The 27,842-nt window shown below is 42.3% G+C and overlaps 1 protein-coding gene across 1 annotated transcript; it reads left to right on the forward strand.

The window, feature by feature from the left end:
- Positions 1-471: 471 nt before the first annotated feature.
- On the forward strand, positions 472-26,514 carry LOC147247834 (heparan-alpha-glucosaminide N-acetyltransferase). The gene is made up of 18 exons (XM_086180267.1): positions 472-553; positions 808-902; positions 1,598-1,719; positions 2,520-2,638; positions 5,102-5,171; positions 5,257-5,308; positions 7,509-7,585; positions 11,468-11,544; positions 13,154-13,184; positions 13,949-14,109; positions 16,379-16,491; positions 17,704-17,825; positions 18,350-18,473; positions 18,578-18,664; positions 21,034-21,111; positions 24,014-24,084; positions 25,145-25,257; positions 25,989-26,514. Exons 1-18 carry the CDS (start codon positions 472-474, stop codon positions 26,168-26,170), a joined length of 1,776 nt encoding a protein of 591 aa, XP_086036393.1. The 3' UTR covers positions 26,171-26,514.
- Positions 26,515-27,842: the final 1,328 nt, after the last annotated feature.

A 27,842-nucleotide genomic window follows, 5' to 3' on the forward strand; every position in this document is an offset into this window, starting at 1 on the left:
CTGGAGTTTAACAGGACAATGTTCCGCAGTAATCCCCTCGGTGACTAATTTTCAAATGTAAACAAACCCAAACATAATAAAACCATAAAGTGAATCTTTACTGCTCATCTTGATAACCTAAAAACAGAACTAATGCCATGTCTCTCAGCTCCGCCATTTACTGAAACAACCTGGCGTGTTGATGGTTTGGGACATTTGGATTATTTAGATGAGAAATATGGAAGCCTTAATTTTGGACAGTACTGCCACTCCTTCTCCTGTGAAACTCCAGCAGTGTTTTGAGGAGTAAAATAAACTTAATCTGAGTTTCCACAATAATAGGGTACTGACCGAATGAACATTTTTGTGTGAACTATCCCTTTAAACGATTCCGAACATCACAAATGACAGGGACCTCACATGCACGCTGCCCTTTGACCACTTTTATATTGGTGTCATAAAGATGAGCTGTGACTGTTTTCATGCAGCAACATGGAGCCTGGGAGATTCCTGCGAGCAAGCTTAACTTCATTAATCCTTTTAACCAGTTTCGGTTGGGGACACATCCACTCAGGTGGGTTGACATGGATTCATCGGCGGCAGATGCAGAGTCATACGCTGAATATTCTGAAACTCTGAGTGTGTGTGTGTGTGTGTGTGTGCGCGTGTGTGTGTGTGTTTACATCTGTTTGTCACATTTAAAGGTTAAAATGGACCTACAAAAATAGATCAAGAGTTCAGCAACCCCGATGAGGATCTGATGCTACTGTACATTTATGATTTATGAAAGGCTTTGTTTTCCATTTATAAATATTTGAATCATGGCAGGACCTGCTCTGAAAATGGACCAGGCCTTGTTAATATTTTATAACCAGCTGCCCCAAGATGTAGGAGTCTTCTACACCTCGGATTACTGCTACAAGGTAAATAACGTCCATGCAGGGTTTTAACATCAGCTGCAAAATCCTAATTCAGTTCTGAAAAGGGGGGTGACGTTTTGGAGTCTGGTGGGTACATTTTTGAGTACCATCAAGTTGTTATTAAATAAATTCATAATTAAACTTAAATTCAGACACACGGAAATTTCAATTTTAACTATTGAAAATCTCACAGGACTGATGATTTATTTGTAGAATAAAAGAGTTCTTGAAATAAGAAATATTGAGTGCAAGGAGATTTCATTTTTTTCTTTTTATTCACCAGAGACAAACTTGGAAAAGCTCGCTTGTTTCTGTGTTTGTTTTTGGTATTTTTGTTTGTGCATATTTCACTCTACACCCTTCCAATGCCATGAGAGGAATGAGTATAAAATATGACTTTATTGGTGCAGAATAGCAGTGAGACAATAAATCTTGAATTTCCTTCTTTGCCAAGCTGTAAATAAATTATTCCACACCTGTTTGGCTAGCGACCAAAAATTGTGAGATGTCTGAAGACACATCTATAAAAGAGAACAAATAAACCTTTTATTTTGTAACTTTTTTTTTATTGCCTTACATTTAATCGTCATATAACACCCCATATAACATCCTCAATTACTAAATCCCTGCTGGTGTTGCACCCAAAGTGTAGCTGCAGCATACGTTTATTCAGTGCTGCATCTGTGTTTACATTTCAGTGTGTGTACCAGCATTTGGCCAACGTGAAAGCCAACAACAACAACGCGTCTGCAGTGATCAGCACAAAATTCACTTTGACCGTGCAAGTGGAATCACAGGAGAGGGATGCAATTCTCTGCAGGTAAGAGTTTAAAACACTCACTGAGCATCATCCCAGGGGTGGAAGCAGCAGGACTATGTTCCTCTTGTCTCCAGATGTAATTTAGTGCGGTGGCGTTGGCAGACAGCCAGATTATTTACAGGGTTGGGGGAGTAATCCTGACCTGCTTTCTGGACCTGAGTGATGCCCTCCCTCAAGCTACCTCGCCGGGTATTGATCAGGAGCCTTTTTGGGGTTAATAAGACCTGACATTCCAATATTGATGAAAAGGGCTCATTAAAGCTCCACAGCTGCTTGTCCTGTTCAAACCTCACCAGGGATCTTAACTGGAGCAGACAGCTGTCCCATATAAACCATCAGGACTGACAAGACAGCGAGGTGGAGCTTCCCTTTCAGGGGGTCACCTGTAAACATGGTTCCAGGGATTCAGTTGGTCTCACCCCCCCTCAGAGGTCTGGACTTTCTTGATCAATGCTGGGGTCTCTAACCAGACTGGGCTGCTATTGATTTCCTTTCACCCTTTTGAAAAAACACTCCAAGTGATAGCTAGTATGTCATCCCTTTAGTGGATCAATGTGGACATGTAATACATGTTTTGGGGGTCTGAAACTGGAGCTGAGGGATGCTCTTCTTGTTCATGAGCACTAGATGGCACTCCTGTGCTGCATATGTAGTTTTTAAAGCCACAGACAGTGAAGACATAAGGAAAAAGTAGTTATTTAAAGACCCCCAGATATTTAGAATAAAAGAGAAATTAAAAAAAACGATTTAATGTGTTCTTATCTTAAGTGTGTCTGGATATTTCTGTGTTTTGGATGCAGGTGGACTCAGACATATGAGGAGGGGGGTCATTACTTCATTTGGATCCAGATGTGGGACCCTGCCAGGAATGCCAGCTGCATTCACATTGTGGACCAAAGTCCGAACAACGCATACCTGCGTAAGTGCACGAGACAAACTGGTCCAGTTTTAGTAAAGGTACCTGTGTTCAGGCTCGGGTCGAGCTTTTGATCCACTCTCCACTTAATTGAGTCAGCAAAGAGGAGAACTGCTGGGCTTGTCCACCTCCACTGAGCACTCCTCCGTCTCGTGGGACATGATGTGTATTGATCAGATAAGACATGCTTGCTTGAAAAGAGATAAAAGAAAAGCTTTTCTGTTTGTTTTGAAGGCCTGGCTGTGTGCGTGGAGGATTGTGGGTAATACATTAGGGAGCGTGGAAGGATTAGGGTGTAATGGGATTTTGAAAGCGTCTCTCTCCATAATGTACACCCCTACTTAACAATATTGCAGATTATGTTGTGGATCAGACTTTTAAGTCCAAGTAGCCATTATGTGAGCAGATATATGGTCAGTGTGACTGCAGCCCTCACGGTATGATGAGCTTCCATTAGCTCCACACACTGGTGATTATACAAACTCCCCATAGGACTTGCTCAGCTTAATTGATGGTCTGGTCAGCAGCTGAGGCCCTGCTAGGGAATCTCAAAAGTTCAGTTCAGCGTCTCAGATTGATTGAGGTCATTTCTGAGGCGCGGATGTGTTTCTGTGAAGCTGATCCATCCTTTAATCAGGTTAGCACTGTATTCTTCATTGTACCACAAACCACAAGTCACCTGCAGCCGTCTCCATTCTTTAAAAGAAATCCAAGATATTGACTTCTATTAAGTGAAGCGAAATGTGTCGATAAACAGGACTTAACCTCGTTGTTTTGATTCTATCTAGTATTCATTTTGACAGTAACTAATAGAGCTAGCTGGCCTGCTAGAGCTGCTCAGCTTGTGTGCTCAGAGCTTTATGGCGTTTTTATGAGTGGACGCCAGACATGCCACGACTTTTCAGAGGTGATTAAGTGACCACTCTTGGTTCGGAGAGGATGTCATAGTGTGGCCGTCTGCTCCGTTTAAAATGGCCTCTTTTTGTTTGTTTTTCCACTGAAGGCAAACACAGCACAGACGGCCTCCCCGTCTCCTCTGCTCTGACGCATGAACACACTTATATCTCCTGAGACTGCGTGTTAAAGTCAAATTAAAACAAAGTAAATATTTTAGCCTAATCCAGGTTCTATGATCCGGCATAGACATTTATTTACTGAGCTAATAAAAGAAAGCCAGGCTGCAGTGTGATCCTTGTTTTCCAGTGCAGCCTTTTTGGATGTCGCAGGGTTAGATTACACAGCGTGCTCTGTGATGGACGGACCAAGAATGTTCCATTAATTTCCCCTTTGTCATACGAGGGATCAGCCTTGACAGTGACTGACTGAAAGAGAGCCACAGGGGAGTTCTACGGAGGCCCAGAGCGGCCATAGAGACAGTGGGCATGGAGAGGAAACAAGATATCACTTGTTGCTCAGCTTAGTTATTTGAGTGTAACAAGTTATATCTTGTTGTCAAGAATTACACCAGAGCCAGCGCTGCTGACCTGTTTTGGCCCACAAAGGACAGTATTCTTTTCTCAGGATTTCTGAATCAACGTGACAAAGTACTCAGGGTAGAGCTGAAGGGTCGCTGGTTTGATTCTCACTTACTTGAGCAAGATACTGAACCCCTAATTGCTTCCACAACCTATGTGCGTGTATGTGTGTGTGTTCTTGTACTTGCTACATATTGAGGATACACATCCTTGTACTTATATCTTAGTGAGGACTTTCATCAACTTAATACATTCCCTAGCCCCTCACCCTAAACCTAACCATCTACACTGACTGCCTGACCCTAACCTTGACCCTAACCCTGACCAGAACCTAATTCTAACCTCGACCCTAAAACCAAGTCTTGACCTTCAAACGACGGCCCTTTAAGATGTGAGGAGCGGCTAAAATGTCCTCACGTTCCAAAAATGTCCTCTCTCTGTTGGTTAAATACGTATCCTTGTGTGTGTGTGTGTGTGTGTGTGTGTGTGTGTGTGTGTGTGTGTGTGTGTGAGAGTGAGTGAGTGAGTGAGAGAGAGAGAGAGAGAGAGAGAGAGAGAGAGAGAGAGAAAGTTTGTAAAGCTGTGAAATGGAATGAGTGACCCCTTAAGTAGGAGCCTAGGGATGTTAGCCTGTTTTTTCTGTGTGTCAGTTCTAGTGCAGGTGTTGACGATTCTTAGAGGCTCTCTGGATGTATGATTTTGGCTTTAGTGGTCACTCGGTTGCTGTCTAGACACTTTTTAATTCCACCATCTTGACTGCCGACACACTGAGAACCACAATGGAAACAAGTTGGACACTTTCCTGGGCTGTCCTTGAGAAACTTTAGTAGATGGGTAGATGGGACAGCTTGGATTGGTAATCAGGCCTTTTATCCCGGTCAGATGCTACTCTGATGTGCAGTTTTCAGCTCCTGACACCCAGTCTGACAGGGTCAGTGCTGTTGCATGACACATCACCCTGTAAACATTGTCTTTTTCCATTCTGTGTTAGCCATTGTAGTAGCTGCTCTCCTCCTGGCCGTAACTGCTCTATTACTCATCGTGGGACCCTCCATCTACAGGTACACACATGTTCTGTGTGCATCACACTCAGTGACACTCTTGACTGAATCCAGCAGAAACAGCCCGTATTTTTTCGTTTCACAGGAGGCATCGCAAGAAACTTTGCTGCCGAGACCCTCAGTACTCGATGGATCAAGTATGTAAATGCATTCGATTGACATCTGAATAAATGCAGTCAGACAACAGGGTGAAGTAAAAGTACACATTATCTGTGTGACATTTCAAGAATGCACAACATTGTGTAACACTGTGTAACATTTCAAGAATACACAAGAATATTTAGAAATATACATAAATGTAGAAATGTAGGCGATCTAGTGGATTTGAGTGCTGATCAGGAGAGGGAATCACTCGTATTGGTAGAGAATAAACTGCTAGCACATCTTCCTGTGTCACATTTTGTGGTCTGAGAAACTGACAGGTTTTTTTTTTTTTTAATGAAGTGGTGACAGTAGCATGTTGGGGCTGAAATGATAACCCTGACAGCAGAGAGAGAGAGGGAGGGGGGGATTCTTTTGAATTTGATAGCCAGCAGATGTTTAGCTAAAGAGGTAAACGGATGGATGCGACTAAACGCATTCCTTGTTTGTGACAATGAAAGTCTTCCTGACCGTCAGTTTAGTTCTTTACTTAATTTTGTTTCTTTAATGCTGAAAAATCCCGCCACTGCAGTGAAAACATTCTGAGGTGCATTAGAGAATAACTGCTATTTCTTAACTGGAAAAATGTCTCTGTGCTTTTCTTGCAATCACAAGTCAACATTGCCTTGATCCAAGACTCACACTGCATTATTTTCATTGGCAAAATGAGATGCATACCAAAATTGTTCAGAGACTCTGGCCGTCAGGGAGGAGGGGAGACACTAATGGAATGATTGATACAAATGTTAGCAGAGCCAATTGTAAAGCAGATTTACATGGAAGCATCGCTCCAGTCATCCTGCTTAATGGTATATTTTTGGTGAGCATGAATAGCTCCTCTCATTCGTCCAAGCAAATGTCTCTGTCTTCCATATGCTGCCTGGATGGCATGCAGATCCATCATGACATATTAGCGCTGGTGTCTTCCTGCTCTGGCTCTTTAAACTGCAGGCCAGCGAGTCGAGCTAATCCAACTGAGAGGGCAGCAGGCCAGAGTCATTCAATGCTGCTCTCACAGAGAGCGGTAAAAGGGGCGCCGCCACACAGCACAGAGGATTTTTACCAGAGAGATGCCCACCATCATTTGGAGGAGATCTGACTCATCTTGTCAATGTTTTCACATCTCAGAACAATTCCTGATATGTTAAGTCTTAGTCAAAGCAATATTGTACCCAAAATGTATTTTGCCTTATATATGTATTATAAATATACTATAATACTCTTTTCATATGCATTATGTCTTTATGAATGCAGATAGAGTGAGTCACATGCATTTAGTATGACGCTAATGGAGACTGGCAGCTAATACCGTCCAAACTCTCCAAACTCTCGAGCACATTGTCCAGTTCAAATATAACTCAGAAAACATACATGGCTGTCTCTGCAGTAGCTGGCCCTCAGCTCTGTGGATCAACATTGGACTTACATTCATCAAATGAACACAAATATAAAATGCTAATGCTGCAGCGTGTCCTGAAACTGTGTACCTTTTTTTTTTTTTTTTGCCAGCACATTCATGCTAGTAGCATTTTGATGTGACACTATTTTGTACTTAAAAAGTACTCTCCCCCTGAAGACTCACTGAATAATGCAACAAAGCAACATTCTGAAATGAAATGAACACCATCACTTTCATTTTGATGGCATGTTGACTTGTGAGTGAGCACAATTCCTCTTTGATTCCTCCCCTGAGTTCCGTACGTCTCTACATACTTTGAGTGGACCGAGCTCAAAACTCAGGGTCACCACTTGCTACTTTCGTGTACTGCTAACTATCTCAGAGCAGTCATTACAGCTGGAGGAAGTTTAGAACAGAAAAAAAACAAAACAGACTCCTCTGTTTGTCATTAATCAGTTTAACGTGAGCTATGAGCTGCATCTTGGTAAGCGTACCAATCAATGATAAAGCATGTCTCCAGTCTGTCCAAGTCTTGCTGTAAAAATGTCGCAATGTTGCGGTACTCTGCTAATTTTGCGTCCTGTTTTTTGCTGCCTGTATCAGCAGGGGGCGCTGCTGTTCAGAAAAACTGCAGAATGCTGCTTTGAACTTGTTCATTTGAAAATACATATTCTTTTCATTCACGTTGTAGGTTCATATGTTGAGAGGACAAATACTGCTGTTTATACTATGACTATACTATGCTACGCAGTGTATGGACATTGACATTTTTGTCTCCCCACCGTTGTTGTTTCTAGGATGCTGCACATGCTGGTCAATCTGATGCCTCTAAACCCAAACAAACACGCCTGCGCTCTCTGGACACTTTCCGAGGGTATGTATGCCATCAACAACCGTCCTCTTTATCAGTCTATCACCACATGCAGTTCGTTCACATGCTAATTCTTTTTGCAGCAGTCTGATGAAAATCTACAGACCCAGCGTAATGAATAATTACTGGGGTCACTGTCTGGCCACATGCTCCCCCAAGCTTTTGTTATCAGGCGGTATAGCTTTGGGCATGATTTCTGATATGAGGGCGTCTCGGGTTTGGAACAGTGTGTTGCTGTTGGACAGTTACAGGAGTGATGCATGTGATTGAATCTGGGCTCCCTGCTAGCCTTAATTGTGGCCTGGGGGTAGACACAAAGCACGCCTCTCTGGAAACAGGATGCTGGTGTGGCTTTGACCTCCCCCTTGCCAAATAATTGATGTAATAATACCGTCAACATATCAGCACACATCCACACAGCCATAGATCTCCTGCCAACACGGAGAGCCAGAGGAAACCCAGCAGCACAAAGGCAGCATCCAGCAGACCGTTCCTCATTTTGAATAAAAAAAAAAAAGCCAAACAAAAAACATCTGAAACCACTGAATTAAAAAATGCCACATGTTTTCTTTTTTGGGAGCTGGACCAGTTGAGTCCATTTACCTGAGGTTCAAGGAACATCCATCCATCCATCCATCCATCCATCCATCCATCCATCCATCCATCCATCCATCCATCCATTTTCTTCCACTTATTCCTGTTTAGGGTTGGGGGGGGGGACTGGAGCCTATCCCAGCAGCTACGGGCGAGAGGCAGGGTTCACCCAGGGTTCACACACATAGACAGACAACCATTCACACTCACAGTCACACCTACAGTCAATTTAGAGTATCAATCAGCCTCGTCCCCAATTGCATCTCTTTGGATGGTGGGAAGAAGCCGGAGCACCAGAGAGAACCCACACAGGAACAGGGAGAACATGGAGACTCCACACAGAAAGACCCTGTGCCTGAGTGGGGACTCCAACCCAGAACCTTCTTGCTGTGAGGCAACAGTGCTGACCACTGTACCACCGTGCCGCCGTTCAAGGAACAGATATGTGAAAACTTTTCATCTCCTAAAGTAACAGTCCAGGCCACAGCCTGACTGATATCTCTATGTGGCTGATAAGGACTGATTACAACTAACTATGAAAATAGTCTGATGTTGTTGTTGTTTTTTAAAAAAAGATGCTGAGTTGCATCTGTAAAATATCCTATCTTCATGACGGGTCTTCGGGACGTGTTTTATATTCATACTTCTGAGCGATCATTGCAACACAAATATCAGTTAATGTATTGATATGTTATATACAGTAACTGATAAGTTATTCCAAGCATCTGTCCCAAAAATCTAGTATCGGTCCAGCTGTGGTGCAGGGCTACCATGCGGGTTGATTAATATTATTATTCTTATTATCATTATCATCATTAGTATTATTATTAATGTAAAATATATTCAGAATTATGTAAATCTCAGTTTTCTTTATTGTGAGGTTAAAAAAAGTGCTCTTTACATATGTAAAATCACATTTTCATAATTTGAACGGATGTCAGAGTGGCACTTTGCACAGTGCATCTATTTGGCATAATTGCAATCAGAAAAAAACAGACGAGGCGAGATGTGTTTGCGTTTGGCCCAAAGCCCAAAAATAAGTTCTCATTATATACGAGTGCACTGATGTAATTATTTCGCATCACAGAGTGTATTGTTTAACCGTTAATGAACTTGCCTCCATTATATCTTAACTGCATTTCAGGGATCATTGCAACAGTAAGATTGATAAGAAGAAATATCAAATATGTATTTCATCTGATTTTCGTACTCCTTAATATCAGCATCAGCCCCAAAAATCCTGTACTGGTAAACTTCTTCTACCATACGCAATCCTATTAGCTGAAATGTCACTCAGGGGTTAGAGATCTTTGTCACATATTAACGGTCTTATTGATAATCCTGGGAATTCTCATACCTGACAACACATTTAATCAAACTGTGACTCAGCTCTCTAGATTAACGCCGCCCGTGACTTATGATCTGTGCCCCTGACAACTTTCTACGGAGAACAGACGCATCAGTCATCTGCCATAAATGCTGAGACATTTCTGAAGGCAAAAGCTGAAAGGTTTTCCTGATCATCGCTCAGGCCCTGTTGACATGATATACTGGGACTGTGGAGTGACCGTCGCACGTTAATTTTTCTAAAAGGATTTGGATTTTAATCTTGTGCCGCGCTACTAAAAGCTTGTCGCTGGTTTTCCTACGGCTGCAGTAGTTAGCAGCGCTGTACAACAAAGAGAACAAGTATTACAGTTTTACAACAGATGGCCTTATTTTGACTGCGCTTTAAGTTTTCCTCTGATTGTGTTTCAGATAGGTTGGCCTTCAAAAAAACAAAACAAAACCTTGACTCTGAGGTACCAGTAATTTATTATGACTAGATTGTGTGTCCGTGTATTTGATATGACCTGAAGGTAACTCAATATCTGCAGTGATAGAGTGTAACTATCCATTTGCAATGGACAAATGTACTGAGCTGATACTCTAATTGGAAATGCATGTACAGTGATTCCAATCAAAGAGGTCTATAAGCGTCTATCAGTGAGTCATAACCTGCTGCAGGAGAGACGCGTCTATCAGTAATCAGCCATAAATCCTGGATGCTGGTTCCCGGACGTGAGTGAATTCTATTCCTGAAGTGATGAATGTTCGATGGAGGGAGTTATATTTACAGCTAAACCTGATTAGAAGACATGAAACACGCCTGTGGTGCTCCAGCCTGTTCTTTTATTATCACATCCTATTAATAAGGCATTTAATATTCTTTTAATCATTATCAGTGTCACATATGTGGCATTTGTAATGTCATTTGGCTAAAACGCTGCTCTGACACCCAGCGTGTTTCAATTAGAAAGATGGCCAATAAGCCCTGATGTTGTGGTGATTTTCACCAGGCCTCATGTGGCTGGTGATTTAACCTTTGTCTTTGTCACTATGGAGACTAATGGATGTGTTCGTCAAAATTTAAATGATAGCCTGTGTGCACATGTGTGTGTGTGTGTGTGTCTGTGTGTGTGTGTGAGAGAGAGAGAGAGAGAGAGAGAGAGAGAGAGAGCACATATGCACCGGGGTTTTTCTGCTTTAATAGCCCTTTTGAGATGATAGTGACCGATTAAAATCTTGGTTGGGACTAGAAGAGCAGTAATGGCCTGCTGCGCCTCTTAATCGAATAGCCAGAAAAACAAGACGAGCAGAAGTCGATGCACCTTATCGGACAGGCTTGTCCCTAAAGGTTGTTCTCATCTCATTATAACACTTAAAGTCACTCCTTTTTATGTTTTTTTTTTCCTCAGTTATCAAATAAAACACAAATGAAAACAATAAATCCACGTATTTTGGGGTTGAATCTGCCCCACGGCGAAACCTCCACCACATTCAAACCTGACCTTTTATTATGCAATGGACCCATTTTTCTGACGTTCAGCACCAACTCCTTCTCCCCTCCGTTGCGTGGCTCAGTGAGGCGCCCCATCACGGCAGCCTCGGCCAGCTCTAAAGTATAAAGTGTATCATATATTAGATGCAAAGTCTTTGGTCAGCACTCCTGCTCGAGGAGATCCAGAGGACAAGTGTTCATTTCCTGAGTGATTCATAATGCTTGGGTTGCATTACGTTGCATTCTGAATGTGACAGAACCTAAAAAAGAAACCAAACTCCATGGGTTTCTTTACCTTTTATTCAGAAGTGAATTAGTTAGTTGAACAGGTGTGTTTTATTCAGTATTTCACATGCTGAGGATGGCAGTTTTACCCACATTGTTGTCTTAGGTGCGTGAAGGTTAAGCCACGTACGTCTGCTTTACTCAGTCGTGCTCTCTAAAGTGCTTACTCAGCGCTGTGTCTCTAGGTTCGCCCTGACGGTGATGGTTTTTGTGAACTACGGCGGAGGAGGTTACTGGTTCTTCCAACACGCACCATGGAACGGTTAAGTAACATCTAGTACTTGCATGAAAACACAAAGTAAACATGACACAGCTGCTTGTAGAGCACAGGCTGCGACAGTCTTATTTCAACTGATTTCAACTGATTTTCTAATTTTTTTGTGTTGAGCTTAAGCGTGTCTCTGAAGGTTTTGTTTGGGTTTTTTTTAGGGGGGGGGGGTTAGTCAGAGGTAGCAAAAGTACTTTTTTTTTACAGACAGTGTCCAAATGCTGATGTAAGAAAATGACTAAAGTACTTATTCAACTTTTAACCTAAGAAAGGCTCTCCTGTATGTCCCGTGCCCTGCATCTTTGAGAGAAAGTGCTACAGAAGCTGCTCAGTATATTGTGAACTGCTCATTTTAGATACAAAACATATGATATTATACACAGAGTATTTCCCCACACTGCAGTAGCTGAAACATTAAGGAAGTATTTGTCTGCTTCTCTTATTACATCTTTTTTTATGATTTTTTTTGTCTGTCGTGCAACAAAACCTATCTAACCAACCAGTTTTTCAAATTTAAGGAGTTAAAAATTATTCTTTCCACAATAAATCAGAATCAGAATCAGAATCAGAATCAGAATCAGAAATCCTTTATTAATCCCTTGTGGGAAATTGTTGGATTGCAGTGCATAAGATGGGCTGCATGTTAGAGGGAGGAGTTAAACGGTATGAAGTAAAAGTAAAAAGCTGTTAGACAAATAGTCCAGTAAAGTACAGATACATGAAAAAAGTACAATAACAAAGCATTTCTTCTCTCAATTTCTGGATTTGATCTTAGTCTTTTGATTGAAACATAAATTTTAGTCACAGATAATCATTGGATTACTGCAAATTTGATTGTTGTTCTATTTGATAAAACCTCCTAGAGTTTAATCACATTTGAACCTGTTAGATTACTGATATTTGAAGTCTTATTTAAGACGATGAAACCTTTTTAGAGTGGTTTTCTTGGCCAGTGGGAGGCGGCATCATTATCTCCATCTGCTCTTCAGTAGATGTGATGCAGCAAATATTAACATACGTCATCGTCAGCACAGTGAACTCAAGGCTGTAATTCAATGGCTCCTCTCTAATCTTCCCGACCTCTTGCCACTGATTATGATGAATGCCGCCTCAAACCAAACACACAGACGCCATTCCTCATCCAGACTGAATCACAGTCGAGATCTATAGATGTTTATTGTTATTAACAACCGAGGAGGAGATGAGGAGGAGGAGGGATGTGTTTACATGGCAGCTGGGACAGTACGGGAGGGGAACGGCCATGACTGATCTGCTTTGGCTGAGCACGAACGTCTGACTGGTGCCTGTTGAGGCTGCATGCCAGGCCCCTTTTTCTTTTGAATATTGTTAGGGGTTGTACTCAATTATAATTTTATAAGAGCCTCTTTGCCACATCTACAGCATTGATTTCAGAGGTGATATGATTAATCTCTTCTTTGCTGCAGGGGCGCTGCTGTCACCAGGTGTGCAGATTTTTATTAATCACGTCTTTTCAGAATAAGAGAGGCAGTATATTAAGGAGAGCATAACATTGTTCTTAGTTAGACCCAGAACAAGCCTGATGGCATCAACATCAAGTATTAATGTCTTTGGTTTATTGCAGGTCTCACTGTGGCAGATCTTGTCATGCCGTGGTAAGTTTGTTTGCTTCTTACAAGTGTAGATATGGTTGTGGGTATGATTTCATATAAATAATAGATTTGTAAGAGTGACCAGCAGAAAGGGCTCTGGCATCAATTCTTTAAGCCTGTGAAACTTTTGATTCCAGAGGTGGAGAAATACATCAGAAAAACAGGTTTTTCACTGGGCTGTAACATGTGATATGCAACACGTTCGTCAACATCAGACCATTCACTGACCTCTGGTGTCCCCTGGATAAAGAAACCACTCCCATCAGAGAGAGAAGTGTCTCAGCATTCCAGTACCCGAGACAGCAAAGGCTGCGTTGGTGTTAAAACCCAAAACACATTGTCGGTCAAGTCATTTTACAGAAAATAAGTGTGTTCAAGGACTGATTTGACTGAAAAATGCCAGTACTCATTAGAAAAAAACAATTCTCTTTATTTGAGAAGGAACTAAAGACGTGCGACTACTCCTGCATGTTTGTTTTTGTGTGTTGGGGACTAGAACTAATTCACAGGTACCCCTTTCAGTAAAAACACCAGTCCAGATCAGGATATTTCTACATTCATTGAGTCAGTTTTCAATTCATTTCTCACCTGTGTGTATAAATCCCTGCTACTGTGTACCAGTCATATTGATTCAAGTTGTCAAAGTACGGCCAGTACAGTTGTACCCTCCAAATTGAACCCTCTCCCAAATGGATTCAATAAAAACGCAAAAGAAATTTTAGTTTTAGGAGAACATTTGAATGAGATAATTGTGTTGTTTGTTGAAGGTTTGTGTTCATCATCGGGACTTCAGTGGTATTAGCTTTCAGATCCATGCAGAGGAGAGGGCTCAGCCGTCTGCAGCTGCTGCGTAAGGTCTCCTGGAGGACCTTCGTCCTGCTGATGCTCGGCTTCTGCTTCCTCAACTACTCTCCCAGAGACGGTCCACGTAGGTGCAGAACGTGTCCCTGTTCGTCCGTGCATCCTGTTTTTGAATGCTTTTGTTTCGTGTTTCTCTCTCATATTTGCAAAAATCATGAAATGAAAATCGGTATAGTATAGAACAATAGTTTGCATCAATGGGACAAATAGGGAATTTTCTTAATGCTGAGTGGCTCAAGCTGCATTTTCTCATCTTGACTGATTGATTGGTATTTTCAAGCATTTTTTCTGCATTACGTCATGTGGTTGTGCTATAACCACCACACAAAACCAGCCAGGTAACAAAGACAAATGTGACTTGGGCTCTAGATTGGTGTTAAAAGCCACAGCAGCAGAGTCGCGTCAGGAAAAGCTGTCTGAAAATCCCCATTTCATCGTCCACCTGGGGACACGCAGGGCGCCGTTCACACATTAGACATCCCCAGTGCTAATGGACTTTCCTGGGTGGATGTCTGTGTAACTGGGTTAACAAAAATATTGTTATTGTGTGTAGTCTCAAAATCCTGCACCAGGGGACGTTTAACAGGGGCAGATTGAGCAAAACCAACCGCTGCGTTAATGGACGATTACAAACAGATAGTGTTACAGCCCTCATCCTCGTGCAGCAGCTGCTGGCGCTGCTCTTAGCAGTGCAGGGACATTTACCATCAACTACATCTTTTCCCTCCCTCTCCAAGGACGTCCTCGGCCAGTTGGTGGCAAGGTTTGATCTAATAAGAGAGTGGACTCCTATCAGCTCAACATGATGAATCCATGTCAGACAGGAAGGTGTTAAAGTTTGACTGTGAGTCAGCGCAATATTGCTGGGGTTAGAAATCATGGTACAAATTACAGAGCGCTGGAGCGGAAAAATATTCTGTGGCCCGAGATACAAATTGTTCCAACATTTGTATTCATTTGTGGCAACAGGACACAACTTTTTTCCCCCCCCATAATTTAGTTGTTATTTGGAATTTTATCTTCAAAACTTGTTTGAACAATTTGTATTTACTGCCAAAAATTCCTCAAATCAATGGAACAAGTTGTATCTGGTGGCCACAAATATTGTTTTTCCTCTCTCTACAGCCACTCAAAGCCAAAGTCCTTAAAATTATAATTGTAATTACTATCATAATTTTATGAATGTTGTTGTTATTGTATTGCTATATTCAGTAGGTAGCTGAGCAAATGAAAATAATCAGGCATAGAAGAGATGAAAAATTTAAGAGTTGATCAATAACAGACAGCTAAGGTAAAATCAGGACATTCCTACGGATGAAAGACTTCCTTATTCCTGTTTATCACTGGCCCACTTCCACAAATGCAGTCGGTGACCATGTGACCAGACTGCTTTCTAAACCCTGTCTTTTAGGAGCCATCAGAGGATGATGATTCTTATACCAGAAAGTCCCCTTTGCCAAAGTTATTGCCCAACTTTTTGATGCCCTAAACCAATCCTGCACTGTGTAATATCGTTTACAGCATATTTTTTTTCTCAGTCAATCAATGAAAGTGCTCATAGTTGGGAGGCAGATGGCACAGCTCTCACATCTTGAAATACATCGACGGTCAAAACAACAAAAAAAGATAATTTACACACACACACACACACACACACACACACACACACACACACACACACACACACACAGAAACCTTGACATCAAGTGATCAGAACGTGAAATTAGAAAAAGAGTCCATTTCTTCGGAGCTGATGCTGTTAAGAGGAGACAGAGACAGTAGATTCTCTCATGGGTGTGGAGGAGTGTGGGGGGGGAGGTGTAACCTGCAGATTAACAAATGTGTCATTAGTAAAAGCTTCCCCATTTTTCCTTTGGAAGGAGACATTTCCTCCTCTTATTTGATTTCACCAGATCAATGATTGGGATTTCATTGTTTTTACGGCACTTTGTGCGGCAAAGAGGTTTTCAATTAACTAATGTGTAGATTACCATCAATCTCTCCGCCAAGAGTCAGTCCCGTCCTCCATCATTTGTCCAGATCAAGAGATAACCGGGTACCTTTGATTGGCTTCCCACATTCCTGAAATGTCAGTATCCGGCAGGCTGACACGTCTCCCACGGACTCACGCTGTCCATCATCCCACTTCAGGAAGCAGCAGTAGAGGGATGATTGAAAAGATGTTCCCATTATCTATATTATCAGTTTCCTGATTTATAATCTGCTCTGATCAGCAGGAATAGCTCCACACCAGTGAGTTATATTTATACGCTGCCTGGGTTGTGCGCTGGTATATTCATCACACAGACAAGGGTGTGTGTGTGACTGTGTTGCAGTGTCCTGGTCCTGGCTGAGGATCCCCGGAGTGCTGCAGCGGCTGGGCTTCACCTACTTTGCTTTGTCTGTCCTGCAGACTTTGTGGGGCCAGATAGAAATCCCACAGAGAGCGGTGAGCAGCTCTGTCAGCTTCACTCTCGTCAGTCTTTAAAGAACGTTAAAGTAGACCAAGCTGAAGCAACACAACAGAAAATGTTTGCCCCATGCCTTTCTGGGTCCACTCACCGGGGGAACTTTTAGATTCCTGTTGATAACTTGGCCAAAGGTGCATGACTTACACTCAAGTTATTGAGACATCCCACTTTCCAGTAAAGAATGTTCACTTAACGGCAACAGGCAACAATCTCACCTGAGAAAATCTCCTGTCAGAAAGTGAGAATTAACCTCATTATCACTCATATCAACGCCAGGATGAAAAGTAGCCGAGGTGGCCCACTTTTAACTGATCTGTCATGACTCAGATCAATCATCTGAACTTATGAAGCTCACTAGAAGGCTAACCGTACAGAAAGAAGCTATAAAAACACATTCTGAAAAAACAATTTTGACATCACAATCACCTGTGTGACTGCATCCGACTGAAATGAACAATTAAGTGACTTATAGAGACCTGCAGGGATGGCAAAGGTTTGTAGGTGTTCTCATGGATTCACGCGGAAACTAAGTTTATGAAACTTCTATGTTTTGTTCAGTAAAGTATTCACAAAGAAACAATAATTTCATGATTTCTGCAGCTTAAATGCAACCGTTGAAAGTACACCTTTAACGTTATGACCCAACTACACCCCAAACGTGCGACTTCAACATCACAATCAGCTTTGTGCTTCTTCTGTTTTTCGTTCGGTGTCTGCAACATCCATGTCGTCATGCGTAGCCGCTTGTTAGCATCAGCTGGTTTTAAGACACATAATTGCTTCAAAACTCGCCTGCAAATAGAATTAGTGCGGTATTTACCTAATGGCATATTTTTTTTTGCCATAGAACAAAAATATTTCCAGATGTTATTTCAGGCATTGAGACTAAAACCCTTTGAAAGGAATTTGGGGATGCTTCAACAGTGTTAAGTAGTTCCCTCTACTTGAGACATAAACATGAGAACTTGAAAATGGACTGTGAGATCCCCCATTGAGAGGTTGCCAAGGCAACAAGATATAATATTCACTAGATATAGATATATTGCCCAACCCTAACTTCAGTCACCACACTGAGATACTGCCCGGGTCACTACAAATCTAAATGTATGGAAAAAGTTTAAAAAAAATTGTGTCGGGGGATTTTTTTTTTTTTTTAACCTTGAAGATATTTAAATGTGGTTCTGTTGCAGGGTCCCTGGTGGAATCCCATCCAGGATGTGGTCCTGTACTGGCCACAGTGGCTGATTATCATCCTCTTGGAGACTCTGTGGCTGTGCATCACCTTCCTCCTGCCTGTGCCCAACTGTCCCACGTACGTCTGACCAACAAGACTCCCAGTGTCCTGAATCTGCTCCCGCAAATATGCACTGTATATCCTGCAGCTCTCCGCGCTGGGGGGGATCCCCAGTTTTATGCCACTGTGTTGCAGCACTGGTGTTTTGTATTACTGGTGCTAGGAAGCTCCATGATTTATGGGGCTGTGGTGGATGCTTCAGAGGGCATAATTAGCCAATCTCAGTCTGTCATGTGCAATAAGAGGAGCAGAGGCAGAGGATCCATCTTCCTCGCTCTGAGTCTTCTGCCAAGTGCTGCTTTGTGTGTTTCTTTGCCCTGCATGGCATCCATGTTACATTACTGTGTTGAGTTCACTTATAGAACTCTACCCAGCTCTTGTGTGGGTTTAGTCTGATTCTAAAATCTTAAAAACGAGATCAGACTGAAGAACCTTTGCTTGCTTTATGTTCTAATTTTTCACTTATTTATAGTACTAAATTCAGTAAGAGCTACTGTACACAACATGCTATCTCATAATACTGATGCACTTGTTGCTATTAGAGGGTATTTGGGAGCTGGTGGAATCGGTGACGACGGTCGTTATCCGAACTGCACCGGAGGCGCGGCAGGCTACATCGATAGATGGATGTTTGGTGACAACATGTTCAGGTACCCCACATGCAAAGTAAGACCTTGTTCATGGAGTATACGTCATTTAATCTATGGAAACACACTGGGCAGTGTGTGGATCAAAACAGCAACTGGTTCTGTTGATTTTGTCCTCTTCAGGAAATGTATCACACCACTCAACCCTTCGACCCAGAGGGAATTCTGGGTACAATCAATTCCATTGTCATAGGATTCCTGGGGATGCAGGTAAGACAGATCGTGTGCAGTATTTCACCTCTGCGATCCAACCAGTGATTATTCTGTTACCTTGGCATTAACGTTCAAACTGGTTCTTTTCCAGTTGAGCCATTTTATGGAGATAGTCAACAGTTCTTTTGAATTTTTTTTTTTTAATTTTTAATGTCAGGTATTGTATGCTCACACTCAGATTATTAACAGTGATAACTGATCTATCGCTGAGACCCGCCCACGTATGCATACGAGCCAATCACAGTCCATGGCTGCTGCACAATACGCTGACATCCTGATTTCAGAACACCACAGATAAACATTAGGAATCGTGACTTGCATCTGGTTTTACTTTGATTTATACGATTCAAGAAAATGGTGTAATGATGCACATGGGATGAATTTAACTCCAACATGAGGTATCCTGAGAGGCTAATGGGGTTTATCTGATCTTTATTCCAAAGCCATACCTCATCAGACACAAATGTGGTCGGCCACACGTTCAACTCAGCTGCCCCAAAAAGTTGTGAGGAGCTTCTCCGGTTGTCATTCTGACTCTGACAGCTTCATTGCTTTTGGGTCACTGCACCAATTGTTTGTCCGAGTGAGCGGCGGACCATAAAGGGGGCGGGTCTAAGCAATAGGTGAATTGTACACTGCACCAGACAGAAGGGGATGTGGTCCTGACTGAAAGAACCAAAATGAGCACAAATGTAATTCTATGTCCAGGTGCTGTTTTGTCCACAGAGGTTTTATAAAATGAATGATAGCAAAAATCAACTATGAGAATTATAACCCCCAAGAATCTACTGGTGTCCCAAATTTGGGTTCCTTGGCTCATGGACTGTTAAATAAGAAGAAAAAAAAATTAGGCATACACTGATCGCTAAATAAGTCTAATCAGCAAAATCCAAAAGTGCAACACAGGTAAAGAGATAATTATCCACATAGCAAGAACCAGTGGAACTGGACAGGCAAACTAAATACTGGAAGAACAAATGTATAAAAATATCAAGAACTGCTGGAGACCCCCGAGACACATAACAGCAGCACAGATGATGTAAAAGAGTCGCAAATCTGAAGACTGGAAGCAAATCTTGCAACACACACGAAGGAAAAACTTCCAAAATTAAACAGGAAATATTAGAAGTCCAATACAGAGTCCAAAAGTGGAAATCAATAGTCAAAAGTGGACCGTGAAGGCAGGAAGTGAAAAATGTGACGCAATCCATCTGACACTGAGCACCGCTTCCACAAAAAAGCACCACAGCAAATCCAAAACTAATTTGAATCAAAAAGTAGATCCAGTGAGAATTATTAACGGTGAAGTCTTAACCAGGAACCATTAGCAACAGGCTGGGTTTAGAACATTCAATAATTTGACAGCCACAAACAACCTTCCTTTATCTTAATTTGGGAGGTAACATCCGAACAACAACTGGGTGTTTTTCTTACATTTTGTTGAGTTGATGCTTTTAGTCCTCATGACAGCAACCAGAGACTCCAGGCAACCCTTTTTATTAAAACGCACTAAATCTTCGAAAATTTATTCAACTTTGTAACTTCTCTTGTAACATATATATATACATACATGCATATGCATGCAAGCAAATCACAGAAAGCATGTAGTAATTTTTACATTTAAACTTTCTGACTTCTCGACTTTATTATTGCAATTTAAAAAATTCTATTACTGTAACAGCTTTGTGACAAATGCTAACGTTGCTTTGTGACAATTGAAAAAGCCCAACCTGTTCTTATGTCTGAAAGCCGATGTGGCATCTATAAATATTCAGTTTTCTGCAGTGTAAAACACATAAAAGAACAGCAACTTTGTCAATGTCCCTAAAATAATGACTTTTGTTTCCAATCACTGCAACTTCTATCATATGAATTGAAGTTATGTGAGAGAGCTTTTCCTACTTTTCTGTAGCTGCACAGCTGACCTCCTTTATTGACAAATTGTAGCCAGGAAGTGAAGGGAGAGCGTTTGGTTTTCCACCACGGCGTCACATCATCATGTTTGTGTTGTGGGAAGTTGCCATTCAAAAGCAGCCACATTGCTGAATTCCCGGTGGGGGCGGTTAGGCCTGAGCCCTTCACTCAGCGCGTCTTGGATGAAGTACCAGGTGTCCGCTACCCTCCCCTGTGTTTGTCCTTGCTAATGTCCTCAGCTGAGACATATTCATCATCACCAAATTCATCAGAGGCAACAGATGACTTACACCCCACATCTGGCTCCAAGGGATGGGAGAAATGTAACTGCCACATCAGAGACACGGCATTGACACCCACATCTCACTGGGTTACCCAACACGCTGGTTGTTCGTGTTTACATGCTATTTCTCATTGAATGTTTGATAGAATCTTTCCTTCTTTGTCCACAGGCAGGGAAAATAATCCTCTTCTACAGAGGGATGAACTTCCACATCCTCTGCCGATTCCTGGCGTGGGCCGTCCTCCTGGTAGGTAAACTCATGAGGAAGTTTAAACACAGCTGGTAAAGTACCTCGGAGTAATTATATAAACCAGGACAACACCTTCCTGCTTATGTGACTCACACAATACTTCATTTTACTTGCAGGTATAGTCTGCAATGAGTTTCCCAGCTACTCGGGTATTAGTCATAGCGGCTGTAGCCCGTCATTAGCTGGACTCAGCAGAGGACATGTGTGTGATCTCAGTACAGTTAAACAACATCCACGTGTGTTTCCGGGCAGACATGGGTATCCAGTGCCACAGGGGGATACACACTGTCTCTGATTGCCTTTGTGTGCCTCACATGTGGTTTTAGATTATAAGAGTGCTGCATATTACTTACACTCAGCATGTGATGAAGATCGGGTCACAATCCCACGTGCTACATCCTCGGCCAATATGACAGTATCAAAAAAAAAAGTCAAGATTAAATGAAAGAAAATGCATTTTATTGCTTTTCTGTACAGGTCATATTTATTTTGGAGCTGCTGCTCATTCTGGGTGGTCCCCAAACGCAAAAAGAGCTTAGCCAGCCTCTATTTCACTGAGAGAGGGAATGTGTCCCACAGGGAGCAGCCGGGTGTTATACGAGATGGCCTGTTTTGCATCTCTAAACCTGTGACAGGAGGCTGTTAGCCTGCTCTAATGAGATTGACAGTCATCCGCGGTGAAGCCCAGGCTTGGCTGAACTGTGTTCGGCCCTCATTTTTTGAAATAGAGTGAGATGCTGCGGAGATGGAGCTCGTTTATGAAACAGGGTTAGCGGGAGTCTGCGTGTTGTGCTGGCAGACATCCTGTGACCTGGAGCGATGATGGAGCTGGATGCGCTGGCTGCATCAGTGGCATTGAAATCCAACAGTGCAGGAATACGAGAAGGGGCCAGCGGTGTCAGAAGCATTAACACAGCTGATATTACTGTTGTAGATGCTCTTCTGTTACGTCAGACATCAGATTTCTTCAGCCTTCTTTTATTTGTATGACTCATGTCATTAAAGTGCTACTTCCCCAAATATCTTCATTTGAGTGTAACTTTTTTACTGTTAGATGACTTGAATTCCTGTCCGTGGGCCAGAACGCTCCTCAAAACGTGTGAACTATGGAAAAGATCTGACCATGCAGAGTCTAGTTACAACAGTTTTTCGTTCAGTGGTGACATATCAGACATGGCTGCCTCATCATGGTAACGCCGTAACTCATCACCAAGGTCTGAAAGTATTTCTGACGAAATCAGAGATGGATCCGGAACAGTACGGCTAAATGCAAGACGGCTTATCGTGTCCTGTTCCTGTTCCTGAAATTGAATGTGTTCTTCCTCGACCCCTACTAACATCCCTCCCTCATGTTTGGAAATCGTTTAATTGAAGTTTCTCAAATTCGAAGTAAAGTCATTATTTAACTTATCAGTGCTACATCTGTCATATATTCAGATTTATTCAAGCAAGTCATCACAATGGCAGAATTAACTGTACAACAACGAGATTTGAATCGTGCTAAAGGTCAGACATGACTGTCGTAAAAACATGATTGGAGAAATTGCCTGTGTGTTTGTGAATGAGGGACAAATCCTCGTCAATAAATGTGAAAGAATTGAAATTCTATGGTGCTATTTTATGTCATTAGCCTCAATTCTTAAATGACAAATCTCCCCATTTTGTCTCCTGGTGTTGAATCTTATTGACTATTGTTGTGGTGCATGTGGCTGGAGGCTAGTGAAATAAATTAGATCCATGTGGCTTCTCCCTGAGGCACAGGGTGATAAAGTAACACATGTTGACATGAATAAACATGAGGCTTTTATGTTTGTTCTACAGTGTCATGCTTGACCTGATGCTACATAGATGATCGAGATTATCATGTTATGTTCAGGATCAGAGTGTTTAGTGGTAAATCAATATGGGGACTTCAATCCAGTTTGACTGAAGCAAAAAAAACGACAACAACAATGATAAAAAAAAAAAATCTGTTGCAGTGATTCGATAACATGAGTTTATTGAATTTTGGAACAGATTCTCAAGTAAAGAATAGTCCCACATGTTTTTGTTAAAGTACACATGCTTTTGTCACCTCTCAATCTACGTATCGGCCTAAATATAATGAGCTTGAGTGATGCTTTGTTTTCTACCTCTGTTTTGCCTGTGAGGGGCTGCAGGAAGCTGTTTCAGACATCTGCTCTTACCACTAGCAGCTCTGCAACCACGTTAAAGTCACTGTTGGGAAGGTACCGGCAGGTTTTACACCACTGCTCTCTTGAGCGTGATGGTGGATTGTTATTCAGGAGCCGCCATGTGCCGTATTCCTAATAAACAACAGCCCTTGTTAATTAAAATCCAACGATCAGGCTCCAGAAGTGTGAGATTGAAATTGAGCGATTGCCCCACATACCAGCCCCGTCCCACATCCTGCTGCCTGGATTGCCTGGAGACTCAATCCAGCCTCGGCTTGGCTATTTCCACGCCATCGATTCTGTCATCTATACACATGATGGATATCCCCCTAACAAGCAGACTCTGATCCACTGCCCTGGCTTCTCTCTGAGTGTTGCTTCGAGTATCTAAATCATACCTAAAGGTAAATAGATTAGACAATAATCTTGTATTGATGTCCGGTTCATCAGATACTGGATCACGGCTAATAAGGCTGCTGGGCCTCTGGAGGTTTCTCTACCGGAGAAACATTCCAGTGTACTGATCAACTTGCCGTGTTTGGTGTTCGATCCTGTGCGTGTGTGTGTGTGTGTGTGTGTGTGTGTGTGTGTGTGTGTGTGTGTGTGTGTGCGTGTGTTTGCTCATCTGACTTGCTTGATTCTTTTTCCTCACGTTTTAGCAACCCAACACAACTGGCTTTAATCGCCCTTCATCGATTTGAAATCTGTTTCATTTCCACCCTCAGGGAATCTCTGCAGCCATCCTTTCTAAGTGCACGAGAGACGGAGGATTTATACCTGTCAATAAAAACCTTTGGTAAGTGCTTCCTGACCCTCTAAATCCAGCCACTTTTCTCACAAAAGAAAGGATGGGTTTTCCAACTGGCACAAATCATGGCCGCTAAAACACACGTTTACTTACCTCTAATGACAGCCAGGATTGTAAATAATCACCCAGGCTGTCAGAAGTGTGAGGTGGAGCGGTTATACATCCTCCTAACATGATCACTCTTCCTTACGACCCACAAAAAATGAAAAAATAAAAAGAGACTGTATCCTCCCTGCTGGCAGCACTGGCAACATATTTTACCACTGTGATGGAACAAAATCAGGCTCTGGGAAATGCATCTATATATTAAACCACGGTGCAGTTCCCAAACTAGCATTTGTCGTTTTCGAAAAACAAGGCATCGTGATAAAAGGATTTTACATGAAATAAGGCACAATTACTAGCCCAGACGTACTTTACGACTTCCACTTCCCCCTTAATATGATGTGATCTTTTAACGTTGCAGCAGGAAGAATGCATTTCATCTGTGATGTGTAAGCAAATTCTTCCTGATGCTCCACAGGGGCCACCACTAAAGCTGCGCTCATCACTCGCCATTACCTGCCTGGCTTTTACAGGCAGTTCATCATGCACACAGGTTATTGAGCTCTTGAGTACGAGTCCCTGCCTGGATGTCTAGAAGTAATTAACTCTCGGCTAAGAGTACTTTTTGGCCCCACTTCAGCTTAGATTAAAAAAAAATAAAAAAAAATAAATAAAAACCAGCACACAGCAAGGAGGCTCTGGGAGGCAGCCATTTTGCATTAGATGATATTACATCAAACATTCTTGCACTTAGGAACAGACAGCGACATGGATGGCTGGCATGACTCCACGGGGCACGTGCCAGGAGCCGCTGCAGATGCTTCATAGCATTCCAGCTAACTGTCCCGCTGCTCAAGACCCCGGGGTGTTATTTATCTGCAGATGGATTGATAGGCTCGGTTTTAACACCCTTGTTCACACGAGTCTGCTCACATTTTAGTGATGCCCGGATGTACAGAGTAAAATGTTGCAGCAAAGTCTCTCGGCTGGTGTGTGTCTCCAGGTCATTGTCCTATGTGGCGTGTATGGGATGTTTCTCCTTCCTGTTGCTGGGAGCCATGTACGTCATCTCTGATATCAAAGGCTGGTGGGATGGACAGCCTTTCATATATCCAGGTACCGACCATGGCCAAAAGCCACAAGCAGCCCCCCCCCCCCCCCCCCAACTCTATGGAGCATTTCTAGCATCTTTCAGCTTTGGTTTCACTGTCATGATATATCATTAAAATCTGTCTTTTACAAGATTTTTTTTCACATCAGCAGTATCATGCTGCTGTAGGGATAAATCTAAATATCATTTATACCTAAAGGAGAAGTGTTTTTACTCTTCCTTTTACTCTCCAAGCTAGAAATGTTTTGCTCTGAGGACAGAACATGCATTGCTCTGATGGTTTGTTTTTTAATTTGTTCCCTGAATGTTCTTCCGCAAGGAAGGTTCATCTTCTCTATATTGTCAAAAAACATTCAGAAAAATCTAAAAATGTTGATTGAGGCATCAGGTAGAAGAAGAAGACAGAAGAGGAGTAAAGCTCTTCACGGTGACTTTGAAGTCGCACGTTTGTGGTGTAGTTTGTTCATAGAACAACATCAGCTTGGTATTTCTAGACATTTTTCTTCAAAAAACATACAAGTGGTATACATCTGTGCAAATTATCGTGCTGAACGAAAATTGTAAATCTTCTAAACTTGGCTTTAAGTTTTTGTCCTCAATAATTCAAAAAGTTGAAATTCAAAGTAAAAAAAAAAAAGGCTTTGTTTGAGGGAACCTAAGATGACACTAACTTCCTGGTTGGCACCGCAGTACTCAATACTAATGCATGTTTCTCCTCTCTCCTATCCTCCCTCAGGGATGAACTCCATTTTTGTGTATGTTGGTCACTCTCTCCTGGGCTTCTATTTCCCATTCAGCTGGGAGCTAAGCCACCAGGAGAGCCACTGGGAGTTGCTCCTCCAAAGCCTGTGGGGGACAACGCTGTGGCTGATCATAGCCTACTTGCTCTACAGGAAGAAGTTCTTCCTCAAAATATAAAACACAAAGAGTGTCTTCTCATTGAAAACAGCGTCAAGTATTCTTATTATATGTGATTTATGTTGATACAAGATCAAGATCTTCCACAACAGAAGAAAATACGTTCCATCCATCCATCCATTTCCTATACTGCTTATTCGCTTAGGGTTGTGGAGCCTATCCCAGCTGACACTGGGCGAGAGGCGGGGTTCACCCTGGACGGGTCACCAGTCAGTGGCAGGGCCATCAGGAGCAATCAGGGATTTAGCATCTTGCTCAAGGACACTTCAATATGGTCACCAGGGGAAGTGGGGAACGAACCAGTGACCCTTCGGTGGCTGGATGGCCATTCAACCTCTGAGCCATGCCACCTCGAAAATACATTCCTTTTTTTTAATATTCTTAAAAGCAACATCCAGTTTTAAATAAAGATGTCTGATCTATTGTCTGCTTTTGGCAGCTGAACATTTATTTGGTGTCTCTTGTTTTGTGTCTTGGCTAGACTGATTAAATCAAATACACTGAGGTGCTACTTAACAAATTAGACCAAGTGATTCCACTACACACCAGGCCGGTCATTAAGAATCGGTTGCCATGGCCACTCCTCTTTGTGTGCGTGTGTGTGCGTGCGTGCGTGTGTGTGTGTGTGTGTGTGTGTGTGTGTGTGTGTGTGTGTGCATGTGTGTGTGTGTGTGTGTGCATGCACCCAGTGTAGGTACCATCTGCTGTCCTACTGACGGTACTTTAACAGGGGTCAAGATACCCTGCTCACAAAGGAGTATCATTAATGGGGCCGACACCTCTTGAACTCATTCTGTTGGAAAATCTGGGAAATTACTCAAAACCACTTCATCAGAGACAAAACCCCCTCAAAGAGCTTCAGTCCATGACATCTTGTCCGACTTTTTCATAATGCTTTCACGCCGCTGACAATCTAGCTGTGTGACTCCTCTACAGATGTTGAGACAGGTGGTGTGTGCATCATAAAATGACCATCTAGTTGATGAAAAGGCGCAGCATTGCTCTCTTCCGTCTGCAGGAATCGTCTCATGAGCACGGCGTAAACGAGGCTGACTTTCAAACATGGTGGAGAGGTGTGGTATGAGCCTAGCAAGAGCACATTAAATTAAGGACAGATTCATCATAGCGCCACCTGGTGGAGACTGGATACTACTTTGTTTTAACCTTTATGTCCTCTTCATAGTTACATTGCCATAGAATAAGAAACTGTTGTAACTGGACCTCACATGGTCATATCATTTACCACCTGATGAGAGTCCCAACCTGAAGACGTCTAAAAGCTGATTTACTGTAAGTTATAGCGCCACCTCCTGGATACAGGAAGTAAGCTGGATGTAGGAAACATAAATTCCATTAAAATTACAGTCTATTGTCTTTGACGTACAGTAAGTCTCCAGCACCACCTTTTTATACAAAATACGAATATCATCAGGTTTCAGCTCCCTCTTGCTTTACAGAGCAGTCACACCTGTGCGAGTTTCAAGGGTCCACTCTTTGCAGCTTGCGGTTTTAATTAGGGCCCAAGTATTTAAGTGCCAGAGGCCAAAAGTTCACCTTGGCAGAGGTATGCTGTCTCTGAGTGCTTTCTAGTATTCTCAGTGCTTCTAAATGAGATGGAAGCATTTATGCTGACTCATCTGGTGAGTTTACAGTAAATCAAATGATTACATGA

Source organism: Aulostomus chinensis, chromosome 16, assembly GCF_037954235.1.
Source record: "Aulostomus chinensis isolate RoL2024-O1b breed Wild chromosome 16, RoL_Achi_v1.0, whole genome shotgun sequence".
Classification (NCBI taxonomy): domain Eukaryota; kingdom Metazoa; phylum Chordata; class Actinopteri; order Syngnathiformes; family Aulostomidae; genus Aulostomus; species Aulostomus chinensis.

What these genes read in the sequence shown, in the direction of transcription:
- LOC147247834 (XM_086180267.1), top strand. Translation starts at nt 472, where the DNA reads ATGGAGCCTGGGAGATTCCTGCGAGCAAGCTTAACTTCATTAATCCTT. An exon ending in CCTCGGATTACTGCTACAAG is followed by an intron (nt 903 to 1,597) that starts GTAAATAACGTC and finishes TTTACATTTCAG; the next exon opens with TGTGTGTACCAGCATTTGGC. An exon ending in GCAGATCTTGTCATGCCGTG is followed by an intron (nt 13,185 to 13,948) that starts GTAAGTTTGTTT and finishes TGTTTGTTGAAG; the next exon opens with GTTTGTGTTCATCATCGGGA.